We start from the raw sequence: 10,786 nt of genomic DNA, 5'->3' as shown, positions 1-10,786 counted from the left end.
TGGTTCCTGACTTTCATGTTAATCTTTTGTCTGTTTACATGTTATGCAAATATAATAAATGTAGGGTTGTATTTAATGAAAATAGTTGTGTTGTTCATGGTTCAATGTCCAAGGAGACTGTGGTGACTGGTAAAGAATCTGGGGGATTGTATTATCTTGATAACAAATCTTTAGGTAGGTCCAATTTTGTGTTAAATAATTCTAAATTATCTGTTTGTAAACTTACTTGGCATAATAGACTTCGTCATCTTGTTAATCAATCTTTAAATGTTTTACAACAAGTTCTTAATTTTGGTAATGAGTCTATTTTAACTTGTGAAGTTCATCATAAAGCCAAACAAACTAGGGAACCATTTCTTTTAAGTGAACATTGGGATACTTGTCTTGGTGAATTGATTCATTTAGATGTGTGTGTGTGTGTGTGTGTGTGTGTGTGTGTGTGTGGGTGGGGGGGGGGGGGCTAAAGAGTTGTTGCTTCTGGATGTTTTAGATTTTTTGTTACTATTATGGATGATTTTACAAGAGCAACTTGGGTTTATTTTTATTTTTTTTTGAAAGAGAACAACTTGAGTTTACTTAATGAAATCTAAAGATGAAGTTTTTTCTTGCTTTCATACTTTCTTGTGTTTTTTGAAAAATTAGTTTAATATTAAGTTTTAACTATTAGATCATATAATGCATCTGAGTTTGTTAACCATAGAATGAAGACTTTTTTTCTTTTCTGAAAACAAAGGTAGTGTACATCAAATTTCATGTATTCACACTCCACAACAGAATGATGGTGTAAAGAGAAACATAGACATCTCTTGAATGTTTATAGGTCCTTATTGTTTCAATTTGGTTTACCAAGAAGATTTTAAGGAGCAGTTGTTTTAACTACTATTTTTTTTAATTAACATAATTCCTTCTTCAGTTTTAAATGGAAAAACTCCTTTTGAAACGATATACTCTCCTATGTTTGATAAAATTAAGGTATTTGGTTGCTTGTGTTTTGCAACAAATCTGAATAATAAATGAAAAACCTTTTGAAAGATCTGAGAAGTGCTTTCTAATTGGTTATTCTAATGTGAAAAAATGTTAAAAGTTATATAGTCTTAATAATAGCACTTTTTTCTAATTGGTTATTCTAATGTGAAGAAATGTTACTAGTTATATAGTTTTAATAATGACACTTTTTTCTTTTCCAAAGATGTGAAATTTTATGAATTTGTTTCCCATTCAAAATGGCTTCTAGTTTTGGTGGAGTTTCTAAATTTCACGAGTCCTCCTCATCTGATAAATGTGACCCATGGGATCCCTTTTCCAATGATGAATTACTATTATATAAAAGCCTTAATGATAAACAATCTATTAGAGTCTCAAATAATATCAATCAAGATGATGGTGTTAGTGTTAATCATCCTTTGGATGCAACTAAAAGTAGTCATGATGGAAGTCATAATTTAGGTGTAACTAGTCCTTGTCTGGAAGGTATTCATGGTAGTGTCATACGTACTCCGCAACCTGAATTGTTGTTTTTGAGACTCATGGTATTTTTGAGGAAAATAGTCAGTTCTTGTCTGAACCTTCTGATAATCTTTATATAGGTGTTAAGAGATCAAGTCGAGATTCTAAATTTCCTCAAAAATTTAGTGATCTTTTTTATTGAAGGGAAGTATAAATATAAGATTGAAAATTAGTAAATTACTCTTTTTTGAATAATGAAAATAATTGTTTTATTTCTAATCTTAATAAAACTATTGATTAGCCTCAGTCATATTATGAGGCTTCTTTGGATCCTAATTGGGTAAAGGAAATGAATGAAGAAATTGAGGTTTTATATAGAAATCAAACTTGGATTATTTCGGAATTACCACCTAGTAGGAAACCTATTGGGGGCAAGTGTGTTTATAAAATTAAATACAATTCAAATGGAGAGGTTGATAGATTTAAAGCTGGATTAGTAGCTAAAGGTTACAATCAAAGGGATGGTATTGACTATGAGGAGACTTTTTCTCCTATTGCCAAAATAGTAACAATTAGGATTGTAATTACTCTTGGTGTTAATTCTGATTGGATGTTTTTTCAATTTGATATTAACAACTCTTTTTTGTATAATGATCTTGATGAAGATGTATACATGAGTTTATCTCTTGGATATCATACTAAGGGTGATAATCATGTTTTCAAACTGTTAAAATCATTGCATGGGCTTAAGCAAGCTCCAAGAAAGTGGAATGAGAAACTTTGTTCCTCTCTTTTTGAATTTGGATTTTTTTAAAGTATTAATAATTTTTCTTATGTGTTAAATTTGTAAATGATTATGTTGCTATCTTGTTATGTTGATGATATTATTTTGATTGGTAATAATTTGGTAGAGATTGATAAGGTAAAAAGTTTTCTAAAATCTAAGCTTTTAATAAAATATCTTGGAAAGTTGAAGTTTTTAATTTAGGAGAGGGGGGGATTGAAGTAGTTTATATTGATTAAAGAAAATACGATTTGGAGCTATTGCATAAGTTTGGCATGTTAGGATGCAATCTTGTTAAGACACCTTTATATTTCATTGTTATAATTAAAGGTGATAATGTTGATAAATTTTATTCTTTTTTACAAAATATAACTTTGTTTCAAAAGTTAACTGGGAAGATTATTTATTTGACTATTACAAGACCTCATATTTATTTTTATTGTTCAAGTGTTAAGTCAATTCATGTATAGTCTACGAAAATCACATTTGAATATTATTTTGAGGTTACTTCGTTATTTGAAGTTTAATCCTGAAAAAGGGTTTTCTATGTTAAAGTCAAGTTGTTTTGTTGATGCTGACTGGTTATACTGTTTTCTGGGTAGATACATTGATCTCATGGAAAAGTAAGAAACATGAAATTGTTTCTCGTTCTTCCACTGAATTAGAGTATCATGCTCTCGGAACAATTTCATGCGAGATTATTTGGATTTTAATGGTTCGGTTTGATCTTGGAATAAATGATTTAATTCATGTTCCAATATTTTATGACAACGAGTCAACTAATAAATTGGTTTTAAATCCTGTTTTTCCATGAGAAAACCAAACATTTTAATGTTGATACTCATCTTAAAAGAGAAAGAGTTTCAAAAGGGATCGTTCAAGTTTTTAAAGTTCATTCATATCATAATATTGCAAATATTTTTACTAAGGCTTCGTGGTCTGTGCAACATGAACCTTTATGTAAACGTATGGGGTCTTCTTGATTCATTTCAAGAAAAATGTTAAATTTTCCAATGATCAGGTTTTTTGTTTTTTTTTTTTTTTTTGGGTGGGGGGGGGGGGGGGGGGGTTGAGATAATGACCTGAATCAATAAGCTCAAACTTATCATGTGATGAATTAAACTTTTAATATGTATCCTTTCTTTGTAATTATTTCTTATATTGAGGGATCATATTGTTGTTATTGGAACTTTGTTTCTTATTGAATTGTTGCAGGAGGATTGATTATGTTACTTTAGAGATTTAGCTGGACGGGGGCTCACTATTGAGGAAAGCTGTATACTGACACATGGGTCTTACTCGTTTGTTCCTTAGGTGGTTTTTATCAAACCGGGTTAGAAGCGGATTTCGTACCCGTTGTATTTATTGTATGTTTTGTGTGTATTCTTAGATAACACGATCATTGTTACACACACACACTTCATATTTCTCTCCAAGTCTTCGTCTAGGGTTTGCTTTGTATTAGGATTTGTTCATAGTTCTTATTTATTCATGTGTTCATATGTAGATTAGGTGTGAGTAGAATAGGCGAGAATGGTAGTGAGTATTATTGTACTAAGTGCGAAAGAGATTGTAGTGAAGTTTTTGGTGTAATTTTTGTTTAAACCAACTCGTTCTTAAAACTCAATAAAAGAGTTGTTGATATTGTATAGAATGGTATTCATTGTTGTGTTATATTTCTTAAGGTGTCGTATTTTTCAAATGTATAAAATATAATGCATTTATTAGACCAAAAGGGGTAAATATCACACTTGGAGTCTTTGCCAACCAGCCACAAGACAAAAAAAAAATGAGATCGAGAAAAATAAAAGTCACAATATTCACAAAGTAACTATGATTTAATCACGCAAGGATGAGATTTTTCATATATCTAAAATAACATGTGGAAATACAAGCAATTAAAGCTTACATGTATACTATTAATTCACTAATGTAATTGATTATTAGTCACTTTAACCAATACAGAATCTACAAATTCTGAATTATTAGAGGCTTTGTTTAATAATAAAAAAAGAGATGGAATTTCCGACAATAAAAACGAAAATTACGGTGTCAAAGTTGTCATATTTCAAAATAATGTTAAAAGAGTCTTTCTTTGCCATTCCTTCACCAAAATCGGCATCTATAAGTAGAATCCACTTCGTTCGACTTCTGGTACTCATATATAACAAATTTCCAAATCAATCTTTTCAACACCCTCAACCTCAAAAATGGCCGAGAAAGAAGGAGAAAAACAAGTCGATGAAGGAAAAATCCCTCTTCTCACACCCTACAAAATGTGTAACTTTGAGCTTTCTCACAGGTGGTTATATATAATACATCTTTCCTCTTCTCCCATTTGTCTTTCTTTTCGGGTTGCGTCTACTTTTAATAGTTCACGAACTGCTAATCATTTATAATGAATTGCTCATGAACTGTTTGATATAATGTCAAAGAGTGCATCTATTTGATTTATGTTATTTCGGAAATTCTTTGCTAGTTTCACCAAATTTAATAGTTAATTGTAGTCTATAGACCTGTTTCATGCTTTCTAGCTAGTGCCATTTAACACACTAGTTCCCTATACTACATACTCAAATCATCTCTTAAAGAAAATTTAAAAAAAAAAAAATCATTCTATTGGGTTTCTGGAAAAAAGGTAAACTAAAGACTAGGAATTTTACCTAGAAAATATCATTTTCTACCTATTTTAACTTAAAAAACCCAAAAAAGCTGTATGTCCATTTTTTTGCTTGTTTCTTTAACACATGTCATTGTCTATTGATTTTCCTTTTCTCCTTTGTAACAAATTCAAAATTTGAAAATAGAAAATCATATCCTAATAGCATTTTCGAAATATATCATAATGTATTATGCTTATTTTATTTAACAAAATAATTCATAATTACTTACAATCGACAATACATTGATTTCTTTTTTGACATTTTTTATGTTAAATATAAAACCTATATCAGAAGATAGTAATAAATTTATTTAAAAATAATAAATGTTTAAATATAATAATAAATTTAAAACCTACATCGAAATGCCAAATTCACGAACCTACAAATTTATTTCGTTGAAATGAAATGCGAATAAAGTTTGTTTATCGATTAGTCATTAATTGTAAAAAATAACTATAAATCAAGAATCAAATTTATTTTTATTTTCATGCACAAAGCAAGAGTAACGGCTATTGAGCTCAATGCGATTTTAACATTTATATATGTTATCATATATTTAAATACTTATAATGTTTTATAAAATATTTTGTAAGAATTATCAATTCAAAGTTAGAGGACATAGTTATTTTTATAACATATATTTATCAACATTTTAATTATATATGCGTAACCCACGGACATTCGCCTAATAAGAAATAAACTGCAAAAGAATATTTTTCTTTGGGGTTTTGTTGATTACTATCAGAATTAGTTCTACTTTAAATTGTCACATTGTGAAAAAAAAAAATTGCATTTTTTGTTCAATTGAATTCATTAAGTTGAAAATTACCTGATTCATGGGTCTTTTCTTATGTTATACAGAGTCGTTTTGGCACCTCTAACAAGGCTGAGATCCTATGGGAATGTCCCTCAGCCACATGCAATCTTATATTATTCACAAAGAACAACAAAAGGAGGCCTTCTTATTTCAGAAGCCACTGACGTTTCCGACACTGCCCAAGGGTATGATATAATTGGATTGATGTTTCAAAGTAGAACAAATGTCTTGATAGGAAATAGTTTTGTTGATAAACGTGTTTGTTGTTGTTTAAGGTATCCAGAAACACCAGGTATATGGACAAAGGAACAAGTGGAGGCATGGAAGCCAATTGTGGATGCTGTTCATGCAAAAGGCGGAATCTTCTTCTGTCAAATTTGGCATGTTGGAAGGGTTTCAAATACCGGTATACTATTTGTCCTTTAATATAATTGCAATGGTTATTATTGTCGTCTTTTAATTCCATTTTAAATTCTTGATCTATTGAACAGGTTTTCAGCCAAATGGACAAGCCCCAATATCTTCCACAGACAAACAACTATTTCCTCAACTGCGAAGCAATGGCATTGAAGCTGCACAATGTACACCTCCAAGGAAGCTAACTACAGAGGAGATTCCGCTTGTTGTTAATGATTTCAGACTTGCTGCAAGAAATGCAATTGAAGCTGGTAAGATGATTGATTACCTTTATTTATATATTAAAAATAAGTACAAAGCAAATTTGATTGTGGTAATTTGATAGATGTTTCATAGTATAATATCGAAAAAAAAAAAGACAATGCTATAATTGTGAAGATTTTTGAAAGTACAATAGCTTAATAAGAAATTTTTGAAGGTACAATGTTGTGACTTGTGACCCAAAAAAAATTAAAGTAGGATGTTGTAATAGAAAAATAAGGGTTACGTGCACACGGACTAGCAATGTACTATTATTGATTTGTTTATTATAATATCAATCTGTCATTTCTTCCTACTATAGTATTTTACTTAAAAAAGTTGCTTACTTATATGGTTATACCAATCGTATCCAAATCCGAAACAATTTTCACTGCTATAATTTGATAGATTTTTCAAGGGCCTTAATAAAGTACAATTGATTAAGGGAGTACGTTGTAGCTTTCATTGAGATTAAATTATTATAAATAAGGGTTAAATGCTTATTTATGCAATCACTTTCACTTTGTTCCAATTTACACAACAAAGTAGGTTTTAGAGACAAAATGTGCACTGTGCAACCACGTTTCATTCTGGAAACAAAATATGCAACATCTTACCCATAACCTGTTTAATCTATTAAACTACAATGTTGCATAACTTGGTGAAAAAAGTATTGAAACATAGTAAAAATGGTGAAACATTGTTAAAAAATGGTTAAACCCTATCAAAATCCGAACTCATAACTTCCTTTTTTATATAACACATAGGTTTTGATGGAATTGAAATCCACGGCGCTCATGGTTACCTGATCGAGCAATTCATGAAAGACCAAGTAAACGACCGGACTGACCAATACGGCGGATCTTTACAAAACCGCTGCCGATTCGCTCTAGAAATCGTCGAGGCGATCGTCAACGAGATCGGACCGGACCGAGTCGGGATCCGACTCACCCCGTTCACGGATTACATGGATGCCGGCGATTCAAATCCAGAAGCTTTAGGGATTTACATGGCGGAATCTCTGAATAAATATCGGATTCTTTATTGTCATATGGTGGAACCAAGGTGGAAAGTGGAAGGCGAAAACGTAGAAACTCCGCATAGTCTTGCCCCGATGAGGAAAGCGTTCAATGGGACGTTTATTTCGGCCGGCGGGTATGAGATGGAAGACGGGAATACGGCGGTGGCGGAGAATCGGACGGATCTTGTTGCTTATGGGCGGTTGTTTTTGGCGAATCCGGATTTGCCGAAACGGTTTGAGCTTAAGGCTCCACTTAATAAGTACAATCGGGAGACATTTTATACGTCTGATCCTGTTATTGGCTATACTGATTATCCGTTTCTCGATTCTCGAGACTAAGGTTTAAGTCTGTTAGATTTGATGGATGAGATTTCAGATTTGCACGGAAACCGCATGATTTGTTATGAATTTGCTAGTTTATCACATTTATAAACTATTATCATCCTGCCCAACCAATTTAGGTGTTTTGGTTTAAAAGAGCCTTGTTTTTTTCTTTCTAAGAGTATACGGTGTGGGTCGTGTTGTTTCTTGTTATGGCTGACTTGGCAGCCCATAACGCCGTTATAACATCAAAAACACCACCCCTCCTTGTTACATCTTGTTGTGGTGCTTCTTGTTGTCTCCATGACAAGAAGAAACGTGATCACCTATTGGCTGCCAAATTATCTTTATCTCTCTCCTCTTAACATGGTGTTATAACATCATGAACACCACCCCCCCCCCCCCCCATCTTGTTGCTTCTTGTTATAACACCATTTCAAGTTGCTCATACCGTATGCTCTAAGAGTACTAATTCATATGTTTAGTGTTTAAAATGTCCCTTTGAGAAAAGTGAATGTGTCATCTCGTGAACCCCTTCCTAGTCAAATAGGTTTAATATTAATAATACGCCATCTCATCAATTAAAAAGAAGACATGTCCCTCCATCAGTTAAGATCTCTCTCTCTCTCTCTCTCTCTCTCTCTCTCTCTCCATGCTGTCGGAAAACCCTAATCCTCCGTTTCCATCCACCGGTGACTGCATCTATCACTCCTTTTACCCTCTTTTCTAACATCGCTACCAATCCACCAGAATTTGCCACCAGAATTGTCCGCCATTTTTAAGAAAAATGATTCCATATCATGTTGAGGATGTTGGTTCATGCCCTACAAAACACACACAATCATACACACTTAGACTCACGTAATGTAGATTTTGATTTTTACAACATGAACACTCTTCATTGATCTCACAATTTACATTAAATAGGAAACAAACAAACTTGATCCTAAAGAAAAGGTACCTAACCTACTGCTACGTGAACTTCCTAAAATCCAGGAAGAACAAGCCCATGACTTGTGACCTAGTAAACTCTAATAAAACTTGTAAAATAAAAGAATAAATGAGTGAGTTACAATATGCTAACGGCATCCACAATGCATTAAATTTGTTAGAGTTTAATGGATTGACATATTATCATTTTACTTACTATACAACTCTATATTAGTTTTCTATAATGCATAGAACTTGATAGAGTTCAATGGAATATATATTTAATAGTTAAAAGGTTTCCTTTTTCCCATTAAAGAGTTCAATGACCAATGAACTTCATATCCATTGAATGCCAACATGGCATCCATAATTGTAGAGTTTAATCCATTGAATGTCAATTAGGCGTGTCACCTCATTCAACTATTCCACTAAACTATGCATTGTGGATGCTCTAAACAATTATAAACTTGTGAACTGATCCACAATTCGACCCATGACCGGGTGATCCGCGAACAAACCAATTAACCTAACATAGAATTTTAAGCTATCGAACCAGTTAAATTCGTTATACATGTGTAAATTTCTTCGAGGGTGCATGGAAGATTGGCTCAATCAACTCGGTTCCTCATCTTGATTTTAAACCTGATGATAAAGTTAATGACGATGTGGTGATTCGAGAAATCGAAATTGAAATTGGCGATAGAATTATGCAGACCAGTGGAGTCAGCTGAGAACCCACATTGACGAAGATGAATACACCGCCACCGTCCCTACTAGCAAAGGGTGAGCCACCATTGCTGCCGCCTCCTCCAAATGAATTACTAAAACTTAAAACCTCTCATGTCGGAGAGATCTCCACCACCTCCCACTCCCCTAAGTAAATTAGAAACAAAATGTTAAAGTTTGGTTCATTTTGGGTCGGTAGGACAGATCTGAATCCGTATTCAAATGAATATACCGGTATTCACGCTCTGATGGTCTTCGTCGGGCAGTACTCCGGTCACATTTTTTTTCTTTTTTCCTTGTAATGAAAAATCCTATGGTGGCTCTGAATTTGCGTCTCTGCTAAATCTGAAAAAACTCTTCAAACCTAATCGGTGCATCGGGTGGTATTGCCTAACCGGTGGAGAAGTAGGTGGCTCCTTCTAGTCAAATCTCTCAAATCTATAGTCGTTAGGTGCTTCAACAGTTAATCTATGGCTAACAACATTGGTTGGGTCCTTGGTGGCCATGGCTAAAAGTTTCAGGAAAAAGAAAAATATGACCATGGCTAGGAGAGAGAGAGAGAGAGAGAGAGAGAGAGGTTTGTTACAGTGATACTCCAATGAGATTGTTGGCGAGAAAGTCTTTGAGACTTAGCTGGAAATACTTCTCGCGTATTTGGCATTTGAAACCGATTATACAAGGTGAGTTACTCAAATTAACAGATTCATGCCCCTAAAATGCAAAAAAAAAAATAATAATAATATAAGGGACCATTTAAAAGAAAACCGATAAGTTGGTTGGACTACCGTGACAATAACCCAACTATAAGTTTTACGGAGAGAGGAAACATAAGCAGTGGCGGCCCTGAGGGTGGTACGAGTGTGCAATCACATCAGGCCTCTAATCGTAAGGGGCCTCCGATTGAGAATTTTCGTTAATATTATATTACTAAAAAAAGTTAGAAGAAAATAATAATAATAATTAATAAGTTAATTAAAATAGAATTGCATGTTACAAATCTCATTTATATTATAAAAAATAAAAATTCTATTTGATAAAATAATTGACTCTTTTTGTCTTTAGCGGTAAAAAATTTCTTTAATAATATTTTACAAAAAAGATACGGGGCTTTAATTTAATTTTTGCACAGGACCTCCAATATCTCATGACAACATAAAGATAGTACAATGTTACTAATACAAGTGTATTTTGTCCTTACATTATGAAAAAATTAAGGGCTAAATGCAGTGGCGGAGGTGGATGGTGTAATGGCCATTGTTGCATCCTCAATTTCTTGTTCTTTTATTATTTACTAGTTGTAAGACCCGTATAATATACGGGTTGATTAAAACAAAATGTTAAGTACGAACGATTAAATAGAAATTTTATTTGGATTTGAAATTAAAATAAGTGAAAATTATGAGAAAAAAAACATGCAAAGA

General features: G+C 32.7%; 1 protein-coding gene and 1 long non-coding RNA gene across 2 annotated transcripts; one reads left to right on the top strand and one right to left on the bottom strand.

The window, feature by feature from the left end:
- Nucleotides 1–4,113: 4,113 nt before the first annotated feature.
- LOC122197345 (uncharacterized) lies at nt 4,114–7,313 on the bottom strand. The gene is made up of 3 exons (XR_006190646.2): nt 7,173–7,313; nt 5,723–6,354; nt 4,114–4,612 (listed from the first exon to the last, which is right to left on the bottom strand). It is a non-coding gene; the product is annotated as an uncharacterized LOC122197345 (long non-coding RNA).
- LOC111899692 (putative 12-oxophytodienoate reductase 11) lies at nt 4,405–7,727 on the top strand. The gene is made up of 5 exons (XM_023895550.3): nt 4,405–4,532; nt 5,755–5,895; nt 5,986–6,116; nt 6,202–6,378; nt 7,135–7,727. Exons 1-5 carry the CDS (start codon nt 4,441–4,443, stop codon nt 7,725–7,727), a joined length of 1,134 nt encoding a protein of 377 aa, XP_023751318.2. The 5' UTR covers nt 4,405–4,440.
- Nucleotides 7,728–10,786: the final 3,059 nt, after the last annotated feature.

Source organism: Lactuca sativa, chromosome 4 (assembly GCF_002870075.4).
Source record: "Lactuca sativa cultivar Salinas chromosome 4, Lsat_Salinas_v11, whole genome shotgun sequence".
Lineage (NCBI taxonomy): Eukaryota > Viridiplantae > Streptophyta > Magnoliopsida > Asterales > Asteraceae > Lactuca > Lactuca sativa.
The sequence above is the reverse complement of the archived record's forward strand: the minus strand, read 5'-3'. Positions and strand labels throughout refer to the sequence as shown.

Excerpts from the sequence above, each read along its gene's own strand:
- LOC111899692 (XM_023895550.3), top strand. The coding sequence starts at position 4,441 with ATGGCCGAGAAAGAAGGAGAAAAACAAGTCGATGAAGGAAAAATCCCT. Across the intron at positions 5,896-5,985 it reads GTTTCCGACACTGCCCAAGG|GTATCCAGAAACACCAGGTA; the intron begins GTATGATATAAT and ends TTGTTGTTTAAG. Across the intron at positions 6,379-7,134 it reads AAGAAATGCAATTGAAGCTG|GTTTTGATGGAATTGAAATC; the intron begins GTAAGATGATTG and ends TATAACACATAG.